A 24201-nucleotide genomic window follows, 5' to 3' on the forward strand; every position below is an offset into this window, starting at 1 on the left:
GTTAACCCTTTGGTGTGCTGCCTCAGGACTCAAGGTAAGTAAATTTGAACTTTTCCTTCTGAAATACTGGGGAAAATGGGTCGTTCCAGACATTCCTCTGATGAAAAATGTACCATGATTAAAAAGTTGATTAGAGAGGGAAAAAGAGAGGAGCAGCAAATCATAGGCTGCTCAGCTAAAATCATCTCAAATGCATTGAAGGGACAACCAAAATCCGAAAGACACGGAAGGGAGCGGGCAACTACTGTTCAAACGATCGAAGAATAGCCAAAATAGCAAAGGCTCAGCCAATGATCACCTCCGGAAAGATAAAAGAAGATTTGAAGTTGCCAGTGAGTACTGAAACAATCAGACTATTAAGTGAAGCCAAGTTACCAACAAGAACTCCCCGCAAAGTCCCGTTTAAAAAAAACAAAAAAAAACTACATGTCCTGAATAGGTTAAAATTTGCCAAGGAACACATTGACTGGCCCAAAGAGAAATAGAGCAAAATTTTGTGGACTGATGAAAGCAAAATTGTTTTTTTTTGGGTCTAGTGGCCATAGACAGTATGTCAGACGACCCCTGAGGACTGAATTCAAGCCGCAGTACACTGTGAAGACCGTAAAGTATGGTCGTACAAAAATCATGATATGGGGATGTTTCTCACTGCATGGTGTTGGGCCTATTTATCGCATACAAGGTATCACGGATCAGCTTGAATATATCAAAAGCTTTGAGGAGATCATGTCCTATGCCGAAGAAGAAATGTCCTTGAAATAGGTGTTTCAACACGACAACGACCCAAAACACACCAGTAAGCGAACAACATCTTGGTTACAGATAAACAGTATTGAGGTAATGGCATGGCCAGCCCAATCCCCTGACCTCAATCCCATAGAGAACTTGTGGGGTGACATCAAAAATGCAGTTTGAAGCAAGGTTCAAAAATGTAAAAAATGTAGTCTAATCTTCCAGGACTGGAATACCTGTTCAGGGGTGCCAAAAGTTGGTTGACTCCATGTAAAACAGATGTCAAGCAGTTCTCAGAAACAATGGTTATGCCACTAACTATTAGTTCAGTAAAGTGAAATCTGAAACTTTTTTTTCCGTTTATACATTAAATTTGAGTTTTTAAATAAAAATGCTGGCACTGCTATTTTTTTGGAACAGCCTAATATTCCCTTTTCTTTACTTTCTGTGAAGGATTAACCCAAACTGGATACATTTTGTTATTGTTTTGATTTGGAATTGAATGTGTAGTGTAATTTCCAGTGCATTTGCATTTAGGCAAACAAATGAATGATTTTGCGCTTTATTTGCATTTTTAAATGCTATTTTTTTAACTTTGTTTTTTTTTTTTAACACTACTGCATATGACCTATTTTATACTGCTTAGGATCTGTTCAAATCACATTATTAGACTACATTCAGCACATACTCAAGGGAAATTTCCCGGCCTATGTCATAGAACAGCTTTATGCACAAAAACAAAAATTACATACGGCACGGTATATATTGTTTGTTTTTCCTGTGGTGGCAAACTGCATAAGAATATGTAGCATTGCTATACAGTTTAAAAAGACAAAACAAAAATAAAAACGCTATACGTGCCTAGACGATGCCAAAAGGAAACTTTTGGCATCCATTGGGTCAATGGACTTGTCAGTACATGGTTTGAAGAGAGATACAGAGTGCGATATAAGTACCCCTCTCAAAACAATTATTTACAGTGTTTAATCAGCATATTCCATACAATGTAATCTGAATAATTGAGCAGTCGGATCTAAGCACAAATATACACACATACAAGACATGTTATAGAAGACAAGAGGTAGTATAATCTTGAAAACATTTCTTTGGAATAAAATGTTAAATACATTTGTCATAATGTGCAAAATACAGTAATAAAGAATGTCCATAGTCCTAGAAATGTTAGGATAGGGCACAGACACAAGTTTATACTCATATGTCCATACAAGATACCTTACTAGACGAGCTTCTTATGACCATGACGCTTCCACCCCAATCTCATAATAAGTCACTGGGGGCTGATGTACATATTAGTACCACACATCACTCACTGTTACAAAGGAAATAAACGTTCACACAAAACCAAACATATTTGAACTAGCAATTCACCGAAACAACCATTCCAAACTTATGAGGGTCCACATTGGAATATGCTGTGGCCAGTTAAAAAACAATGCTTGTGCAGTCATAAATTCTATTTCCATAGGCCCATGAACATGATTCCACCCTCAAATTAAAAGTACTTCAGCAATGAAACAGTCGAGCTGGTCTCAAAGAATCAAGAAGATGACTTATCCAGGAAAGTATGCAGATTGTATCAAAGGTCCAGTCTTTGCTTGTGTACGCAAGGATTTATGAGGTTCTGTAATTGGGAAAGACAAAAACTTTAAAGCAAATGAGTACAATACTGAAAAAGCATTTACTTGTGGCAAAGTAAAGAAACCATCTGGTACACAAGCAGTGTTTCTATTCGACTTTTACAGTCATCCATAGCTATAGAATATTCAAAATAAATTGATATAATTTGACTAAATCTGAACAAGATAAGTGCTATAGGAAAATGGGTTTTCTAAACTAGACAACCCCCTTGAAAGTAGACTGTTGCGAGTTGGATAAGAATTGTCCCTGCGGTTGCTACTGTTCTGATTTACGTTCACAGGTACTATAGAGTGAATATTTCAAAGACCATCTGTGGGAGAAATTTAGCAGTTTAATTCCCCTACAGCACCACAGAGGAAATGAAGTATTACACAGTTTCCATCGAAGTCAATCAACTAGAGAGTGTCGGTCCGCGTAATGCATGGATGTGTTGGGTTGCCCAGAGCAAGAGACGCTCTTTGTAGCCACACTCCACTCTAGTAGATTAGGGTCCTGTATGGGTGACTCCAGTCTATTACAAGTATTTGAAAATGGGTTACGTAAACCAGATAACCCCATTAACATTCTGCAAAGATTGACCCTGAGCTATAGATGAAGAGCTCTCACCTGGAGCAGTGTTTTGGATAAGGCCTTGTAGAGGGAGAATGCCCTCTCTCTTCTTCAGATACTTAAGATCCAGGCCTGCTGGTTCTGCACTAAAATAACACAAGACAATCAGCGACCCAACTGGCCAGAAACTGGTAAATTCAAATACAATACATTAGGGCTGGGCAATTAATCGCAAAATTAAACAAAATTAAATTGGAGTCATCCTGCGAATTTCGGTTTTATCAATTATTTTTTCCCCGTTTTAACCGTATTTGCATCTTCAGGACGCAGATACAGTTGAATCCAATGGTACAGCAGGGGACTTGCTGTACCATTTACTATGAATCGCCGGACGCCAGGCAGTGATGTAGTCTGCGTCGTGCCGCACAGAGCGGAGGGATCTCCTCCACTCGTCATTAGAACGGGGTTAGGAGAGTATGTATATTATTTTTATCAGGCACTTTTGGGGACAGCTGTGGGGGCATTATACAGTGTGGGGACAGCTATGGGGAACCTAATACTGTGTGAGGGCTGCTATAGGGGCATGATATTGCGTGGAAGTCAGTTATGGGGCATTATACTATGTAGAGATAAATATTAACTCAATGGTGTAGCATGAAAATAGGGGGTGTGACATGCAAAAAGGGGTGTGGCCTTTATAACCGGTCAATAATCGTAATCGAGGTTACATGTTCACTTAATCGTGATTTTGATTTAGGTCATAATTGCCCAGCCCTATAAATAAATAAATTCCACATTAATACAAGACGGTGAAATGCCTGACAAAGTAAAGAATGACTTACTTCTCTTTATTTGCACTAAGCGTTGCTCCTGGCAAATTTGCTTTAGAGAGTGGATTATTGTAGTGAACCTTTACAAAGAGAGTTTGGAAATTAACAAACATGTCCATACATAAATAACAGAAGTCTAATATTTATATACACTTCATTCAGAGAAATAGTCTTCCTTACTCGTGGACCTGAGTGAACTACCTCCAATGGGGGCTGGTATGATGCGGAAGGTGCAATGAAAGGTATGACTGAATATGAGGAAGGAAGTGGATAGTTAATCCGGGAGCTACGGAGAGGTATCCTGTTTTCTAGCTGCAACACAAAGAAAAATAAGAAAATCAACATAATAAATCAAATCTAAAAATGGTGTGTATATAATGTAGCTACGTGAAAGAAAAATTACCATTTCGTTGGGTGTCACGGTTGACTTGAAGGGGGCACTGCTTGGATTTGAGCTCACAGACTGGTTATCATTCAGTTGTTTATTCAACCACGAAATAACTGCAGGGAACAAATAGGACGAGATGGTAAAAACGAATTTAATCATGTTCATATAATTTTAACTCGTGAATTGTTACTTTTTTTTCGCAAAGGTAATGAAGTAGCACAAGTACTTTTAGGCACACATGAGCTATCCCACTTGTCATGTATTAGTGATCGATGTGGGGTTGGATATACAATACGTATGCTTTACACCAGGAATGCATCATATGCCAACATTCAGAGGCAACTAGAAGAGCAGTTCTGGTAACACATTGTCAAAAGCCACTCTATGGTCCTCACCATTCTCATTTGTCTTGAGCAGCTCTTTACTTTCTTCTAACTTCTTGTCTGTTTCCCGAAGCTGTTCTTGCAGTTTTTCGGCCTACAATGCACAAAAGCGAACATTAAGATTTGCTAAATAGTCAATATGGACATAAATTAGGAACACTGGGGGGAATTTGCCAACCTTTGTACAACCGTCTTCTTGCTTAGAAAAGTCGAAAAAGGGCCCAAAAGTCGCAATTTGCATTGAAAATTTTTACTTTTGGGCATTTTACGCCGTCTGACAATTTTTTCTAAAAAGGAGCAATTTATGCCAGAAAGCTGCCGTAAATCTATGCTAAAAAACCAGATACCTTCAGGTATGTGATGAAGCGCCAAGGTCGTTGAGTGTGGGGTCGCATATAAGGCCCTGACGCTGCTTTTACACCAGCAGAGCAGAAAGCGAAGGCTGGCATATTAAATGCCAGTATTCGTGAATCTGCCCCACTGTGTGTTCTGAAATGCTGGTGATGGGTGACCTAAAGGAAATTTTATGTGTAGGTAGAGACCTGTTAATCAAGCTGAGCCGAGCTAGAGAATCAGAGGGGGGCCACCTATCGGACACTTCTTCTCGAGCCTGGCACTAATTAAAGCATGGTTTTCTTTGAAACACTGCAGCACTTCAGGGTAACATGTAGTCCACCTGGCACTATTTCATGTTGCTTGTGGGTAGTGCAGCATGACCCTGCTGAGATGCTCCCTTAAAAGACCTTATTTGTTATTTTGCTATGTTACCATATGCATGATTATGGTTTTACATGAAACATTTTGGGGTACGGATAAGTTGGATTAAATATTTATGATTTTTTTTTTTTATACTGGCAAAAGGCACGAACAAAAATATATAATTTTTGAATCTCTGGCTTAAAGACAATGTAGATCCAGAGTTTCCTCTCTTAGTATTGGAAAACATCTCCCATGGAACCTCTCTCAATGTGCAAAAATATACCTCCCAACCAAGCGATTCTTCAGGGGAGATGGGCCATAACCAGCTAAATCCAATTCTAAGAGTGCTGGGACAAATTAAGTAGCTATTTGGAGGCGTACTCGCAGTGGCAAGAAGTCGCCCAGATGATTCAATATTTTTGAAGTTGGCGCCAATTTCAAAAATATTGAATCATCTGGGCGACTTCTTGCGACTCCACGTACGCCTCCAAATAGACAGCTACTTAATTTGTCCCAGCACTCCTAGAATTGGATTTAGCTGGTTATGGCCCATCTCCGGCGAAGAATCGCTTGGCCTTGAGGAAACGCGTTGGGAGGTATATTTTTGCACATTGAGAGAGGTTCCATGGGAGATCTTTTCCTATACTAAGAGAGGTTTCCTGGTCCCTTGACATCAAGCCTAAAGCAACCCAGAAACGGATGACATCCAAACGGGAAGGTGGGCATTGAGCCCCGCTCTTCAAATACTTGTTGGTTATTTATCAGGAAGGATCTCAAATTTAAAACTTGATGAACACTCTCCATCTATTAAAATACGCACAAATTGCTGTCTAAATCTAAATATCTAATTATATTGGATATATGCCATGAACAAATGCTGAAAATCCATTATACTTGATTTTTACATCTATATGCACATGTTCGTTTTTTTATAAGAAATTTTATATGAGAATACAGTAAAGGTTATATTTTACATACGAAACTCTGGATCTACAATATCCTATACATATATATATATATATATATATATTTTTTTTTTTATTTTTTTTTACAGGGAACTACACAAAAACAAGTTTGGGTGGTGGACTCTAAACTACATCATCGATTTACATTGATGAATCTCTGGCTTTGATCATCATCAAAAAAATCACACATGCAGTTTTGTGGTCATTTTTTGAGCCAAACACAGTAGAGGAAACAAAATAAATGAGACATGATCAGTCTTTCCTTTACACTTTTTCTGCTTTTTGGATTCCCTTCTGGCTTTGGCACAAAAAATTGACATGAAAATTGCATGAGTGGATTCAAAAAGGTATGGAAATTCTAAAGGAAGGATTTATACTTTTCCTTCCCGTTAGATCCACTCCTGGCTCTGGGTCAAAATGCTGCATTAAAAAACTGCATGTGTGATCCTGGCCTTAAAGGGGTTTTTTGTGACAATAATTTCTTCAGGTGTCGGATACATTTCACTGGGAGCAAAGAGAAGGGTGGACATCATTGTCCTTATTTAATCAAAGCTGAGAAAGATTGTCATGGTTGCCAAAACATCTAATCAGTGCTCAGCTTTCATTTCTGAAACTATACTATATGGGTAAATCCTGGCTCTAATGACCACAATGAATATGTTTCAGGCCAGAGAAGGCAAAAATCAGGTGAAATCAAAACACCTTGAAATAAAACAAAGTATATAAAGTTTTTCACCGCTCAAACAGCACCGAGAAACACAGTCCAACCTGTAGTCTTATAGACGTTTCTGCTCAGTCCACAAGCAATATACAGTCCAGAGGTGTGTGCAGTTGTTCTGGTCCTTGTAGTACCACGGAGCTCTGCACCGTATCACGATGTTCAAGCTCCATGCAGGATAAATCCTATGACTCCATTAGAGAAGAGGAGAAATAGTGCAACACCCTGTTTTTTTTGCAATACGCAAGATTTATTCCATACTTACAGAAAATAGAATAAAAGCATTGGTGATTCAAATAAAATCAGTAGCAGCCGTCAAACAAACTTGCTGGGCGAGTTTTTTGACGTGCTGCTACTGATTTTATTTGAAAATACGTCTATAAGAATACAGGTTGGACTGTGTTTCTCGGTGCTGTTTGAGCGGTGAAAAACTTTATATAATTACATTTTTTTTTTTTAAAGCAACACTCTGATTGGTTGCTATAACCAACTAGGCTAGTTATTGCTCTTAGCTTTTTTTTGTTGCATTCCATACGAATTTGAAAAAAAAAAAAAATCTATATTATTATGGAGGCATTCTCTGTGTGCTCCTAGGGGAGAATAGCTCTGACAAACAGTGGTACAATAAGTCCCTGCAGTACCATAGAAGAGAGCCACAGGGTGCTTAAAGCCCAGCTATGCTTGCCTCTTCCTCTTTCAACCGCAGACTCTGCTGAACGTCATGTATTTTTCTTTGCCCATCTTGAATCAACTTCTCCTTCTCTGCAATAAGTTTCTCCTGCTGCACAGTCACTGAATTCTTCAGCTTCAGTTTCCCCATTAATGTTTTCAGGTCTACTTGAAGCCTCTTGATTATATCATTGGCCTTTAGAATTTAAGTGGGAGGGAAAAGGTAGAGAATGATAACGGCCTCTTTTGTCAAACAGGTTATGCATTACTGGCATAGAGATGACCACCTTACTGTGGCCTTGACCTTCCATTATGCCATTGTAAACCAGTGTCTAGTTCGTGATATTAAATAAGTTACTTACTTTAAGGAGCTCAGTAGATAAGGATTTTATTGTTGCTTCTAACTTCCCAATCTGCACTTGCTTCTTCTCAGTGCTGGCTTCTAATACAGTCTATTGGGAAAAAAATAATAATACTTAAAATAACACATACACAGTTGTCTGCATTTTAAAAATTCTAGACGGAGCGCTACCTTTTGCTCTTGAGTGGCTGCAAGGATTTCATTGCTTCTCAGTACCAATTGATCCTTGTCTTTCAGCTCTTGTTCAAGAACAGCTAGCCGTGTCTGAAGTCTATTTAGCTCTTTTTCCTTGTCATGACACTCTACATCTAGTGCACTGTTTTCTCTACCAAGCGATGTAACCTTCTGTTGTGCTCGTTGTAGCTCCTAAAAAGAAACAGACAAGTTTCATAGCAACGGCTTCAAATTCAAGTACAGTTTATTCATCTATTCCTGCAAAGTTTTAACCACACAAAACATCTTTATCAAGCATACTAAAAATTCTGGTTTGAGAGAGGGGCAATATCCCACCCTTAAATTATATAGCTCTAGGAATTCGCTGTTTAATGCTGAAAGCTAGGGGAAATGCAAAAAACTTCTTGACCATGTCTAAATATGCTGTGTGCACGTTCAGGTTAGTATTATAGGTTCATTTCTAGGTTACGTAATAACATAATAGTTTACCTAGCCTGATGAAGGGCCACAGGTTCGAAACATTGCTATATAACCTATTAATGAAACTTCTGATACTATAATAAACTTTACCTAAATGCAAGTGTAATCTAGAGTGATGTTCAACTTTTTGCATCTGCTGTCAGCTTAGGTACACTGGTCACATAGAAAAAATTTTAATAAGTCTTTTTTTTCCATTTCTTGTTAATTTTTAGTGCAAGGACCCGGATAATTGAAGTATATTTTTCTCTTTCTCAACCTTCTTGAGTGTTATTTATGAAGAGAGTGGGAGATTGTACCTTAAACTCCAATTTTCAGATTTGGAGGGGTGTTTGGCTTTAACTCTTAAGCATATGGTCGCTTAATTTGTTTTTCAGAATAATAGTCACATACTATATTTTAAAAAAAGTAAAAAATATTCCTCAGATAGTAAAGAAGTTTTGAAGTCTTTTCAAGACTTCACATGTTCTAATACCTCATCTTGGCTTACATGCGATGTCGTGGTACTATATTCTTGTATTCCCCACGACATGGCACTTCATGTGGTTGAATTCCATTTAAATAATAATACAATTTAGAACTACAGGAGTTCATTATAACGTCAATAGTATATCTTTTATATCATTATTTTTTCAGCTTCGATAATACGTTTTATATACAAATCGAAGGTGCCCCAATGGGCTCGAAATTTTCACCCTCCCTAGCCAATCTATATATGTCATGGTAGGAAGAAAAATGTATCTCTTCAGAAATTAATCCATTCAGCAATGCCATCATGTGGTATGGACGCTACATTGATGACCTGATTTTGGTTTGGGACAGAGATGTGGCATCCATATCACAATTTGTGGACTACATTAATGATAAATTTTAGGTTCAAGATGTATACCTTCAATTCATCTAATTTTGAAACCTCCTTTTTGGATTTACTTTTGAGTGGGGGACACTGTAGGCAAGGGTGTATCTACTTCCTTATATCCTAAACCTTTAGCAAGTAATATCATTCCACATGCATCCAGTTGTCACCCCAGTCACACTATCAAATCGATACCGCCAGGAGAATTATTCAGAGCAAGAAGAGCTTGCTCTGATGATCTGTCCTTTTCTACACATTGCAAAGACATAGAAAAGAGACTCTCGCATCGAGGTTATAAAAAGTGGATGTGGGGAAAAAAGTCTGGAATTATGTTAAAAATAAATCGAAACAGTCTTTTCTGAAAAACAGCAGTAAAATTAATTCCTCCGTAATATCCCCTATAGTTTTTTCTACTGCCCACGGTTCTAGTCATACAGAGATCGTTAACATTATAATGCAATATATTCCCATGTTAAATCAGGACACTACTCGGTCTCAAATTATAAAACAAGGCTGTAAATATGTGGCCAAAGAGGTAGAAGTCTAGGTGATATCCTCTCACCAAGCCTTTTTACATCCAATGTCACTAATAAAATATGGTTATCCCGAAAGGGTTTTTTCAAATGTGGTGGCAATAGATGTAATGTTTGCAAATACAGCATGAAGACCAAAGAATTTAATCTACCTAATAACAAAATCCACAACATAGACTCTTTTATGAACTGTGATACACATCATGTGGTCTACATGATTACCTGTGCCTCATGTCATTTAAACTATATAGGGTATACAACCAGAAAACTTAAAATACGTATAGCGGAACATACATCAGATATATCGAAAAATTCTTCAAAGACACCTGGGGCTGCCAAACATTCCATTGACAAACACAACAGTTCCTTGGAACATTTTAGATTTCATGGCATTGAGCTAGTGGGAAAACCTCTCAGGGGAGGCAATTGGAAGAGGCATCTCTTTAATAGAGAAGCCTTTTGGATTCTCCAAATAGATACCAGTCACCCTAAAGGGATTACGCTGGAGGGGAGATCTCCTATATTTATACTATGTTAAAAGCTTGGCTTTGAAAGAAAACATTTTCTCCCCTTTTCCCATTTGCTAATGATTTTTCTTCAAATTTAGATATTTAAAACAATTACGTCGACAAACACCACCTTATATTTATGTAATATCCTAAAACTTTTTTGTGCAAGTTTGCATGTTAGTGACATAATTCACAACATTCTTCATATATAAATTGTATTTTTGTGTGTAAAGTAGATTCATTACTCAGTAATTTGCACAGAACATCTATATATGTCAGTTATGCATATTCAGCGCCGAAGTATGCACATTAATTCTTTTACTGCGGTTTTTGTCAAATTTCTTTGCACAAGTTAGATATTTAGTAAATTTTTTAGATTGGAATAGTTTTTTTTCAAACTAAAAATAGTTTCATTACTCAGATAAATTGTACCAAAGATTTCACAAATTTCGATGTTTTTTTCCTTTTATATTGTACATTTCCCATTGAGTGGATATCTCCTAACTTATATTTTGATTTCTTCTTTTTTCACTGTTCTCCAAAACATGAATTATACTTTATAATCTTATTGCAAATTACTTTGTATAAGTTTCATATGAGTCTATACATTCTGTAACCTTGTTATACATTTAATCGGTTTCTAAAAATGGTGTGTAGTATTGCTTTTACCTAGATGTCAGGATTGGCTTACTGATTTTAAAACACATGTATCGAATCTGTTATGTTATGCTATAAGTACGAACACTTTGTTCAAAACCCATAAGCAGTAACACGCCCTACTTGTGTCCTCTATGAACTTTTAAACAAATGACCAAATAAAGCTTTTTTTTTTATATTTCACATTGCGGATGTGTTGAGGAATATTTGTAACTTTTTTCAAAATATTGAATTCCTTGTCTGCCTACAAGCCCCCCTCCCCCTTCCAATTGCACTCCATTGAGGACCTACTGATCCCAGGATGAAATATTGGGTGAGAACACGTGTGGCTTCTTGCTGCTGTCTTTTTTTTCTCTTAGTCACATACTTTCTTTGGTTTGTGCAAAAGTCTGCCTATCTACCCATTAAAACAGCAGATACAACACCGGAACCAGAAGGACCGCATTGTAAGTCAATTGGGTCCGTTGGGCGCCGGTGGAATCTGACATATGACTGATCCGGCAGACTGTTGTGGTTTTTGTTATGACTGGAAGACACAACGTAAATGTGAACATAGTCTTAGTCATACTGCTAATACTAAACTCATACATATCAAAAATTAAGAGGGTACCTCTTCTAGGCTCTGGTACTTTGCTCTGAGCTCCCGGACAGTAGATTCAGCCTTATATCTCCTTTCAAGAAGATCCTTATTAGACTGTTCAAGATCATCCAGTCTGCTCTGCATCTGCTGGGTGTTCTTATGAAGCAAACTCTCAAACTCCTTTCTTTGATGCTCACAATGTTGTTGTAGCTGAGCAGAAGCCTAAAAAGAAATACCATCCATAATAAATGTAAAACATACGGTCCAGAAAACAGAAAAAAAAACTGGTCCAGTCAGGTAGCATAAGCAAAAACAAAGACACAAAGTAGTTAATGGATACAGAAATCGGTAAAGTTAAAGATCTAATATTTTTAAGAAATGTAAAAAAATTGTTCCGTTGGGACTACTGCCATTAGCTGTTCAGCCGCTCATCTCATGTGTGATAAGCACTGTACCTGCTCTATGCTGTAGTTTATTGGTGGCGGCAAAAAACAAGGCACCCCCCCCCCCACTATCAAAGGGGTTGTATGAAATTAGAAAAAAAAAAGTATTTAATCTCCAGAAACAGTGCTACTTATGCCCATTCAAGAATGAAACTAATCTGCAATGCCAGAAGCAGCCCACGGACAAAAGAGATGCGGTTTCTGGAAGGAAGCAGCCATAATTTTTCAGTCTTTTACAACCACTTTAACCCTGAATGCACTAATGGGGTGTTTGAAAATAGGTTTTCTAAACCAGACAAGTCTTGTACCTGCTGAGCCTTTTCTTTTTCACTGGTAAGCTCTATCGTGTACTGGCTCTTTTGTGATGTAATCTTTGATGAAGATTCGCTTTTTAAATTCTCCAGTTCAATACTTTTCTCAGACAAACTCTATATAAAAGATAACAAGGTAATCAGATAAGATGAGATGTTGCCACGACAAAATGAAAACATATATAATAAAAACAGAAAATACTGGACAGGTAACATGAACTCAGGATTATTTCCAATTTCAGTATTGGTCTATATATTAGGTTGGTGGATTCTGACAAAGAAATTACCAACTTATATAAAGGAAAAGGAAGCCTCAACAGTATTCAATTGTTCTCAAAAAGAAACTATACAATAAGAATAAATGAGTAAACGTGGTCAATGAGAGGGAGTTTGTGCCATATAGGGAGAACTCCCAGGCCCCATGGGGGAGTGAGTAACTGGAGAGAACTGGCAAACCCCCATCTAAGAGAGTAATTAAACTATGCAAAAGGAGAACAAAAAAATACTCTTTACCAGGATATATAGTGTAGGTACGAAACAATGGACAGAAACGACATGATGAGGGAGAGGGAGAGAGAAACACTATTCAGGTGTGGTCCTCAGAAGCCAAATTTGCTGGATGGGGTCTGCTGAATGCGGACCTTGAAAGGAGAGCACCCCTAATGTATCCAAGGAGTCAGCTCTATGTTGGATTTAGAAGCCAAGGACCATAACGAGCTAAAGATAAGAGTCGACAAAGCAGATTGGGCCATATAGGGCAGGCCCAGAGACTCACAAAAAGCGGGAAAGTCCGCAGGTGTATAGAGTTAGTTCTTGGTCCCCATGGGAAACAGATAAGGCAAACAGAGAGCCTCAACAGTATTGTATTCCTTTGCCAGGCGCTCGATTAGAGGCTTGTGAAGATCGCAACAGAAAAGCCTGCCAAGGCAAGTCAGGGTAGAAAGAGACTGGTACTATATAAACCTGCAAGGAGGGCATTTTCCTAGCTTTTGTCAGAAGGAGGATCATTTCGCAGCTTTGTAGGTATTAACATCGCTGGGTACAGCAGGGTCAAAATTTCTTGATCGAGCGATCCTGAATGATTTGTACAGGGAATATAGATGGACCCAAGACTTGCATGAACAGCAAAGTTGTAAATTGGAAGATTCTGGAGTCCCGCATATCTTGTTGTGGTTTATACGAAGCTTAGCATCGTGCGAGTCCAGGGTCTGTCTCATTGCTAAGATAAGGGTGTGCACAGTAGATCGTAAAAAGCTTAAAGAGGCTCTGTCACCAGATTTTGCAACCCCTATCTGCTATTGCAGCAGATCGGCGCTGCAATGTAGATTACAGTAACGTTTTTAGTTTTTAAAAACGAGCATTTTTGGCCAAGTTATGACCATTTTTGTATTTATGCAAATGAGGCTTGCAAAAGTCCAAGTGGGCGTGTTTAAAGTAAAAGTCCAACTCGGCGTGTATTATGTGCGTACATCGGGGCGTTTTTACTACTTTTACTAGCTGAGTGTTCTGACGAGAAGTATCATCCACTTCTCTTCAGAACGCCCAGCTTCTGGCAGTGCACAGACACACAGCGTGTTCTCGAGAGATCACGCTGTGACGTCACTCACTTCCTGCCCCAGGTCCTGCATCGTGTCGGCCACATCGGCACCAGAGGCTACAGTTGATTCTGCAGCAGCATCAGCGTTTGCAGGTAAGTAGCTACATCGACTTACCTGCAAACGCTGATGCTGCTGCAGAATCAACTGTAGCCTCTAGTGCCGATGTGTCCTCGCTGGTCCGACACGATGCAGGACCTGTGAGTGACGTCACAGCGTGATCTCTCGAGAACACGATGTGTCTGCACTGCCAGAAGCTGGGCGTTCTGAAGAGAAGTGGATGATACTTCTCGTCAGAACGTCCAGCTAGTAAAAGTAGTAAAAATGCCCCGATGTACGCACATAATACACGCCCACTTGGACTTTTGCAAGCCTCATTTGCATAAATACAAAAATGGTCATAACTTGGCCAAAAGTGCTCGCTTTTTAAAAATAAAAACGTTACTGTAATCTACATTGCAGCGCCTATCTGCTGCAATAGCAGATAGGGGTTGCAAAATCTGGTGACAGAGCCTCTTTAAGTCCCCCTCATTATAACGTTGTGACTGAGCTACCCCAGCAGGCAGATCTGTGATTTTAGTCTGCATGTAAGACAGTTCTGATCTCCACACTGTCTCAAGCCTCTGTGTCATAAGTTCAAAGTCAGCTTTTGTTGGGAGAGGGGTCAGCAACTTCTGAATCAGTCCTTCATCTTCCTCAGACTCTGGTATCACAGAAGAGGAGAGAAAGGGTGGTTGGTAAACTGTAGAGACAGCAGGCCTAGCTGAAATCGGCCACAAACAGGGAATGGGGAGAAGGATGGAGACTCACCCCGGTTGTTTTCTTCTGGAGAGAGAAATGGCACAAGTGGAGTGCTATTTCTACTAGGAAAGTGAGCTGTAGAGAGGTCCGACCCTCCTAAGGGCTGTGCAACTGGAGCGCAGCAGTCTTCCATACTGGTGTAGCCTGGACTGGAGCAGATTCTTAGTAGCAGTGCGCAGAAGGATGAGCTCAGTAGTAGCTTGACCGAGCATCTGTGTGTCTGGCGATATAAGCCACGTAGAGACCGTAGCGGACAGAAAGGGATCTAAACTCAAGACCGCAGGGGAGAACGGGAGGTCATTGGACTCGTACATATCTGAGTAGTCAAAGCTTACGAGGAAAGGTAGGTGGTCTACTAAGAGGACCACTTATGCTCCCTCTGTGTTTGCGGTTCTTTCCCCACTACAAAATTGCAGGAAATTTTCCTGAATTTAAAGAAAACCTGAAGAAAATGTGCTCGGACACGCCCTCTGCGTTCAAACTTATTACAATCTAAAACAAACAGAGGTAATAACCTGTGTAGGAAATCTCACAATTTTATTTTACCTGCTGTGTGCAGATGAGCTGTCGGGTCAAATCATCTTCTGTTTTTTTCAGTTTGTGTTGTAACATAATTTTTTCTTCCTGCACAATGAAAGACCCATACATTGTTACCCAATCCAAGAGGAAACAAAAAGAAAACGCTATACATATAACTAATAAGATTGGTACCTTAATACACTTTAAACACGTTGCCAGGTAAGTCTTTACTTCCACGTCATTTGCTGGTAGGAGTCGCAGAGAAAGATGTGTCAGGTGCTTAAATGGATTTGTCTCAACCACATCTAACTGGGCAGGCGAACTACCCAAAACTGTGCTGGAAGACAGCTGTAACAGGAATCTGCAGATAAAGACCAGAACAAGTCACTTTACATACGGAAATAATAAGTAGTCAAGTGACAAGTAAATGTAACTGCAAGGTTAAGCTTCGCTTAGCAGTATATAGCACAGTGGAATCCATAAAGATAACACTCTTGTATTAGATCTCTGTACAGGATTTATTAATATAGTGTAAGGCCTCCTGCACACGGGAAGGAAATGCTACAGAATTTGTGCAGAAATTCCACAGCATATATTACAGTAGCAGCAAAGTGGATAACATTTGAACAAACCTCATCCACATGATGCGGACAAATCTTTTTGAAAACACGTGCAGAAATAGACCTGCGGATTCTCAATCTGCAGCATGCTAATTTATCTTGTATAAACTGCAAAATTTCTACTTGGAAACTCTGCAGCATTTTGGTCCCATGTGCAGGAGGCTATAAGGTTGCCACAGACGTAACAAATCTGTTTCATCAGTCAGAACGTTTCTCAGACAAGCTTCGAAGTTATTTACAAAGATCCTTTTTTACTACAGGAAGTCATTCCTAGAATAGCAGAATATTGTTGCATGTAAAGGCTGGTTTACACGGGGAGATTTCTGCCCTCAACGAGCGGAAATCGACGATATACCAAGTTGATCGGTACTCGTTGACAGGCCCTTTTTCATGGGCCAATGCTTTACTGTATGGGGGTAAACTATTGTTAATATGATCGTTCCTTTACCATTAGTTTGCATCATTGTCGGCAGCACATCCCCTGTTTACACATGGAGATGTGCGGTCGACAACGATGAATTTATAGGCTCCACAAACAAAACGATCAGCCGTCGAACAAGCGTTTGCTCTTTTTTCGATTAATCGCTGCCCTGTTAACACGGGCCAATAATTAGGATCGAGCATTTGTAAGACCGCTCGTTCGGCAGATTAGAGGCCCGTGTAAATGGGCCTTAAGCCGTCTCAAATCGGTTGACTGGATAATAAAAAGCAACAAAACATTTATCTGATAAGGGAAAAATTGTCTTTAACCCCTTAACGCACAATGACGCAACTGTACGTCATGGTGCTTTTCCGTCACTATGTCAAAACACGAGGTGACATAACAGTGACATCGGCTGTCACAGACAGCCACTGTGACTCGTCGGGGGACCAATCATGGCGCGGCGCCGCCAGCGATCGATGTGATTGGTCAGTCAGTAGTGACTGACCAATCACAGTATTGCAGCATAATTACCCGGCTAAAAGAGCCGGATAGCCACGCTAGCCGATCGGTTGTTGGCAACAGGAGGCCTAACAATGGCCCCATCTGCCAAGTACGGTGGCCTGTTAGGCCCCGCAGATGAAAGATGGCGGAGGGCTCAGAAGCTGAGCCTGCGCCATCAGCTGAAGGATGTCAGCTGTTTGTTACAGCTGACATCCTGCTGTAGCGGCAGGGAACGGAGCTAGCTCAGCTCTCTGCCATTAACACATTAGATGCCGCAATGAAAAGCGATCGCAGCATCTTAGGTGTTTCCAGGTGACCGGCATCGCTGCGAAGTGGTCGCACGGATGCCGATCGTTACTATGGGAACCGGAGGCCAACAATTGCTTCCTAGTCTCCCACGTACAGAAATAGCTGACGGCTCTAATTCATTGCACTATGTGGGCAGTGCAATGTATTAGAATAAAGATGAGAGGTGCAGGTCTTCAAGTCCACTAGTGGGACAAAAAAAAAGTTATAAAAAAGTTAAAAGTTAAAAGTTAAAAACTGCCTTTTTTCCTATAATAAGTCTCTTATTATAGGGAAAAAATGAAACCGTTAAAAAAGTACACATATGTGGTATCACCACGTTCGTAACAACCTAAACTATAAAGCTATATTGTTATTTTTCCCGTACGGTGAACACCGCAAGAAAAAAAAAAAAAAAAATGCCAGAATCGCTATTTTCTTGGTCACCATCCCTTCTAAATTATAGAATAAGAAATGATCAAAAAGTCGCACGTACCCCAAAATAGTACCAATAAAAACTACATCCTGTCCTGCAAAAAACAAATCCTGACACAGCCTTGTCAACGCAAAAATAAAAAAAAGTTATGTCTCTCAGAATATGGGGACACAAAAAAAAATTATTTTTTTTTGTGCAAACGCTGTAAAACATAAAAAAAAACTATATACATATGGTATCTACGTAATCACATCGACCCGCATAAGTAAAATATAATTTATAGCGCACGGTGAACGCCGTAAAAAAAACAAAAAAACATTGTCAGAATTGATGGTTTTTGGTGACCTTGCTTGCCAAAAAAAATGGAATAAAGTGATATTAAAAAAAATAAAAATAAATAAATAAATAAATAAAATAAAAAATCGCACGTACCCCAAAATGGTACCAATGAAATCTACAGATTGTCCCGCAACAAATAAGCCCTCACACAGCTCTGGTGGGGAAAAAATAAAAAAGTTCTAGCTCTCAGAAAATGGCGATGCAAAATGTGCCGAGTGTTCCAAAAGCAGATAAGATTCGGCACCATTTATCAGTGCGACACCGGCCACACATCTATGAATTATTATTTATTTACCGCATTATTATACCCTCTTATTATGCCCTGACGTACTCCGCACAGATTACATGTGCCCCCACATTATAAACTGAAATACCAGCAAAACCCCAAACAGAACTACTGCCAAGCAAAATCTGCGCTCCAAAAGCCAAATGTCACTCCCTCCCTTCTGAGCCCTGCAGCGTGCCCAAACACCAGTTTACATCCACAGATATGGCATCGCCATACCCGGGAGAACCCGCTTAACAGTTTGAGAGATATTTGTCTTCAGTGGCACAAACTGGGCACAACATATTGTGCACTAAATTGGCATATCAGTGGAAAATTGCAATTTTCACTTTGCACCATCCATTGGGCACTAATTTCAAATGTAGAATCACCTGTGGGGTCAAAATGCTCACAACACCCCTTAAAATGCCCTAAGGGGTGTAGTTTCCAATATGGGGGTATCTACTTGGGGTTTGTTTTACTATTTGACGTCCGAGCCCTGCAATTGTGGGCCAATGCTGTGAAAAATCACCAAAAAAGACCTCGAAATGTGCATGCTCATTTTCCAGGCAAATGATAAATGCCTTGAGGGGTGCAGTTTCCAAAATGGGGTCACTTTTTGGGGCTTCCACTAAACTCTGGTACCTCAGGGGTTTTGCATATGCGACATAGTGGCCAAAAACCAATACAGCAAAATCTACACGCCAAACAGCGCTCCTGCCATTCTGAGCCCTGCCGTGTGTCCAAACAGCAGTTTATGATCACATGTGGGGTATTGCCGTAATCGGGAGAAATAGCTTTACAAATGTTGGGGTGCTTTTTCTCCAGTATCCCTTGTGAAAATTAATACATTCTACAATTTAGTGGAACAAAATGTAGATTTTCATTTTTACGGCCTAATTTCAATAAATTCTGCAAAAGACCTGTGGGGTCTAAATGCTCACTATACCCCTAGATAGATTCCTTGAGGGGTGTAGTTTTCCAAATGGGGTCACTTTTGGGGGGTTTCCACTGTTTTGGCCTCTCAGGGGTTTTGCAAATGAAACATGGCACCTGAAAAACAATCAAGCAAAATTTGAGCTCCAAAAGCCAAATGGCACTCCTTCCCTCCTGAGCCCTGCCGTGGGTCCCAATAGCAATATATGACAACATATGGGGTATTGCTGTACTCAGAAGAGTTTGCTTTACAAATGTTGGGGTTCTTTTTCTCCTTTATCTATTGTGAAAATGGAAAAATCTGAGCTGAAACGACATTTTATTAGAAAAAAATGTAGATTTTCATTTTCAGAGTCTAATTACACTAAAATACCTGTGGGGTCAAAATGCTTTTTTGGGTTGTTTTCTTTGTTTTGGCCCCACAAGACCTCTTCAAACCTGACATGGTGCCTAAAATATATTCTAATAAAAATAAGGCCCCAAAATCCACTAGGTGCTACGTTGCTTTGGAGTCCGGTGTTTCCATCCAGTAGCACGCTAGGGCCACATGTGGGATCTTTCTAAAAACTGCAGAATCTGGGCAATAAATATTGAGCAGCATTTCTCTGGTAAAATGACATTTGTAAATTTCACCTTTAATTTGCTTTAATTCCTGTGAAACATCTAAAGGGTTAAGAAACTTTCTAAATGTTGTTTTGAATATTTTGAGGGATCCGTTTTTAAAATGAGGTGACTTATAGGGGGTTTAAAGTGTATAAGGCCCTCAAAACCAGTTCAGAACGGAACCGGTCCCTAAAATAAGGTTTTTGACATTTTCTTGGAAATATGAGAAATTGATGCTAAAGTTCTAAGCGTTGTGTCGTCCTAGAAAAATAAAAGGACGTTCAAAAAACAATGCAAACATAAAGTAAACATATGGGAAATGTAACAATTTTGTGTGGTATTGCTATCTGTCTTATAAGCAGATACATTTAAATGTAAAAAAAAATTCACATTTTTGCAACTTTTCTCCAAATTTTGGTGTTTTTCATAAATAAATACTGAATGTGTCGGCCAAATTTTACCACTAACTTAAAGTCCAATGTGTCACAAGAAAACAATCTCAGAATCGCTTGAAAAAATAAAAGCATTCCCAAGTTATTATCACTTCACGTGATACATGTTAGATTTGAAAAAAATGGTCTGGTCCTTAACGCCAAAACAGGCTTAGACACTAAGGGGTTAATGGCCTGTTTAAGCCTTGCACAGGACCTTTAAAAAAAACAAAAAAACGCAAATACCTTAATTGTTTACATCATTTTACAGTTTTTATATAAAATTGTCCTGCATGAAAAGTAACGTTGTGAATACTTTGCATTACTTATTTTAACTGATCCTGAGTTACAGCCTGTTCTATAGTCGGAAGCTGCATTAACAATTCTGCAGGCAGCAGACCTGAAATCCCCCCAGCACTCAAAGCTTGTCAACTCTTCCAGCAGAACAGTAAAGAGACTATAATACAGGCTGTAACTCATGACCAGAGCAAGATAAATAATGCAATGTATTTGCTTAACTTTATGTACATTATATCTACTGTATACACAAACTGTAAAATGGCGGCGTTCTTGATCACAAAAATAAACCTATGCTGTGTAAATGAATGGAGAGAAATGTATGACGCTGATTGGTCACTGATTGGTCAGCGTCATACACCTCTCTCCACAACGCCCACTTGGTCAAAAAGTAAAACACGCCCAGTTGGTCATTATGAAAGTCATTAGCATAAAGCTAAAATAGGTCATAACTCCGTCAAAAATGTTCATTTTTCTAAATAAAAACCACTGCTGTTATCTACATTACAGCGCCGATCAGATTATGTACAAGATAGGCCACTTATAATGTGGTGACAGAGCCCAAAAAAATGAAAACTAAAATAAAGAACTGAATTAGTTATTTTTTTACTACAGAAATCTTAATTTTGTTATCTAATAAGATGTACTGTTTCTCTTACCGAGGCACCTCTTTGTTTTCTTCATTGATACACTGATAAAGCAAATCTATGAACTTTTGTGGGAAAGCTGAAAAATCAACCAGGAGGCCCTGTTGGAGTTTCAGACTCTGGAAATCTTCTTCTGATATCACAAGGTTGTAAAGAAAGAAAGGATCGCTATCATCAGTAATGCGAACAACCAACTCCTGCAGGAAAGGGAGTGCAAAATATGAATAAATTAGGGAACTATTAGAAGTTTAAAATTGTATAAAAAAATAAAAAATACAGAAAAACCTGCATCACACAAAGCCTGTGTCATAACCTTAATTTATTTTATTGTAGAACTGTATCATAAAACCACAGTTGTGTGATTACCAGTTCTGTCTTGTCTTGTAGAGAGTTTGCACACTTAGGCTGTGTTCACACAGAGTTTTTTTGCAGGCGGAATTTCTGCCTCAAAATTTCGTTTGGAAGTTTGAGGCAAATTTTCCTCTACCTGCACACTGATTTTTGCTGCGTTTTTCGCCCGTGGCCATTGAGTGCCGCGGGCATAAAATGCAGCGAAATACGCTTTCTCTGCCTCCCATTGATGTCAATGGGAGGTCAGAGGCACGCCCGAAGATAGAGCATGTCCTTTCTTTATGGGAGAAAACCGCCCCCACCTCCCATTGAAATCAATGGGAGGCATTTTAGGGCCGTTTTTGACGAGCTTTGCAGCGCGGTTTCCGCGTCAAAAAACTCTGTGTGAACATAGCCTTAGGGGTTATATAATCTCACCAACAATACTATCTGCATTCAGGTATTTCTAGAAATTACATGCCTTTGGCATTACTTATTTAAGAACAATGAATATCATAGATAGAGGGCGTGCCAGGAGAGCGGGCACAGCAATATCCTTCACATAGAAACGTAGCAGGATCAATGATAATTAGAGCTTTTCCATTTAAAAACGGAAGGGGAAGGAAGTTCTGATAAAGTGAGAGATTCGCTGAATTGCATCACAAGACCAGGGCTGATCCAGAACGGTCACTGGTGTTTTTTTATTTCTGCCTTCCAAAATTATGTTATTTTTGCTAAATACACAAAAACTTCACAGTAATAACGCATAAACTAAACTTTGGTTAAGTATTTGTTAGGCTGGATTCACACGAGCACATTACGTCCGTAATTGACGGACGTATTTCGGCCGCAAGTCCCGGACCGAACACAGTGCAGGGAGCCGGGCTCCTAGCATCATAGTTATGTACGACGCTAGGAGTCCCTGCCTCTCCGTGGAACTTCTGTCCTGTACTGAAAACATGATTACAGTACGGGACAGTTGTCCGGCAGTGAGGCAGGGACTCCTAGCGTCGTACATAACTATGATGCTAGGAGCCCGGCTCCCTGCAGTGTGTTCGGTCCAGGACTTGCGGCCGAAATACGTCCGTCAATTACGGACGTAATGTGCTCGTGTGAATCCAGCCTAATTGTTACATTGCAATGGATCACTAGGGCCTCATGTACACTAACGTATTTTTTTACTCCCGTAAATATGGGTCCTTGGTCACACGTATTCGACCTGTATTGCACCAGTATTTACAGACCCGTGCCCATAAATACGGGGCCGGTGTCACCAGTATTCCAGCCGTATTTACGGGCACGTTTTCGCTACAAAATTGCACTGCACTAATCGCCAGCCCCTTCTCTCTCTCAGTGCAGGATAAAGAGAAGGGGCAGCCCTTTCCGTAGTAAGGCTGGGTTCACACAAGCATGTTACGTCCGTGAAGCATTGAACGTATATCGGCCGCAAGTCCCGGACCGAACACACTGCAGGAAGCCGGGCTCCTAGCATCATAGTTATGTACGATGCTAGGAGTCCCTGCCTCTCCGTGGAACGACTGTCCCGTACTGAAAACATGATTACAGTACGGGACAGTTGTCCCGCAGCGAGGCAGGGACTCCTAGCATCATACATAACTATGATGCTGGGAGCCCGGCTTCCTGCAGTGTGTTCGGTCCGGCACTTGCGGCCTAAATACGTTCCGTCTATTACGGACGTAACATGCTCGTGTGAACCCAGCCTAAAAGTAAAAGAAATTCATACTTACCTGGCCATAGTCTTGGAGACGCGTCCCTCTTTCGACATCCAGCCCGACCTCCCTGGATGATGCGGCAGCCCACGTGACCGCTGCAGCCTGTGATTGGCCTGTGATTGGCTGCAGCGGTCACATGGGCTGAAACGTCATCCCGGACTGGAGGAAGAAGCAGGGAGTTTTAGGCAAGTACGAACTTCTATTTTTTTTTTTACACGTTGATCTATATTGTGATCGGTAGTCACTGTCCAGGCTGCTGTAAGTTACTGCCGATAGTTTAACTCTTTCGGCACCCTGGACAGTGACTATCCCCTAACGTCGCCTAGCAACGCTCCCGTAATTACAGGTGCACACACGTAGTCACCCGTAATTACGGGAACCCCATAGACTTCTATGGGCCTGCCCGTGCCGTTATTACGGCCTGAAATAGGACATGTTCTATATTTTTCAACGGCACGGGCACCTTCCCGTAAGCATACGGGGAGGTACCCGTGGCCAATAGAAGTCTATGGGTCCGTAATTACGGACGTTTTTACGTTCGTGTGCATGGGGCCTAAGGCTGAGTTCACACTGGGTTTTTTGCAGGAGGAAAATCTGCCTCAAAATTCCGTTTGGAATTTTGAGGCAGATTTTCCTGGCGTTTTTCGCCCACAGCCATTGAGCGCCGCGGGCATAAAACGCCGCAAAATACGCTTTCTCTGCCTCCCATTGATGTCAATGCGAGGTGAGAGGCGTAAACGCCCGAAGATAGGGCATGTCCCTTCCTTCTCCCACGAGACGGTTTTTCCGCTCGCAGGAAAAAAATGCCTCCGCCTCCCATTGAAATCAATGGGAGGCATTTTTGGCCGTTATTTGGCGCGTTTTGCGGCGCGGTTTCCGTGCCAAAAAACTCAGTGTGAACTGGCCCTTATACTAGAGGACCCGATTGTAGTAATGCAAACTTTAG

The 24201-nt window shown here is 40.2% G+C and overlaps 1 protein-coding gene across 1 annotated transcript in view; it reads right to left on the reverse strand.

The window, feature by feature from the left end:
• Positions 1 to 1348: 1348 nt before the first annotated feature.
• SASS6 (SAS-6 centriolar assembly protein) overlaps positions 1349 to 24201 on the reverse strand; it is a 29556-nt gene continuing 6703 nt past the window's right edge. The window contains exons 3-16 of the mRNA XM_075833344.1: positions 21205 to 21389; positions 15601 to 15769; positions 15436 to 15513; positions 12491 to 12610; positions 11770 to 11961; positions 8125 to 8319; positions 7955 to 8044; positions 7609 to 7788; positions 4554 to 4635; positions 4174 to 4271; positions 3951 to 4082; positions 3783 to 3850; positions 2998 to 3086; positions 1349 to 2374 (exon numbers count right to left, since the gene is read on the reverse strand). Of these exons, the coding sequence (XP_075689459.1) occupies positions 2304 to 2374; positions 2998 to 3086; positions 3783 to 3850; positions 3951 to 4082; positions 4174 to 4271; positions 4554 to 4635; positions 7609 to 7788; positions 7955 to 8044; positions 8125 to 8319; positions 11770 to 11961; positions 12491 to 12610; positions 15436 to 15513; positions 15601 to 15769; positions 21205 to 21389 (1749 nt within the window). The 3' untranslated portion in view covers positions 1349 to 2303. The remainder of the gene's footprint in view (positions 2375 to 2997; positions 3087 to 3782; positions 3851 to 3950; positions 4083 to 4173; positions 4272 to 4553; positions 4636 to 7608; positions 7789 to 7954; positions 8045 to 8124; positions 8320 to 11769; positions 11962 to 12490; positions 12611 to 15435; positions 15514 to 15600; positions 15770 to 21204; positions 21390 to 24201) is intronic.

This window comes from Rhinoderma darwinii, chromosome 7 (assembly GCF_050947455.1).
Source record: "Rhinoderma darwinii isolate aRhiDar2 chromosome 7, aRhiDar2.hap1, whole genome shotgun sequence".
Lineage (NCBI taxonomy): Eukaryota > Metazoa > Chordata > Amphibia > Anura > Rhinodermatidae > Rhinoderma > Rhinoderma darwinii.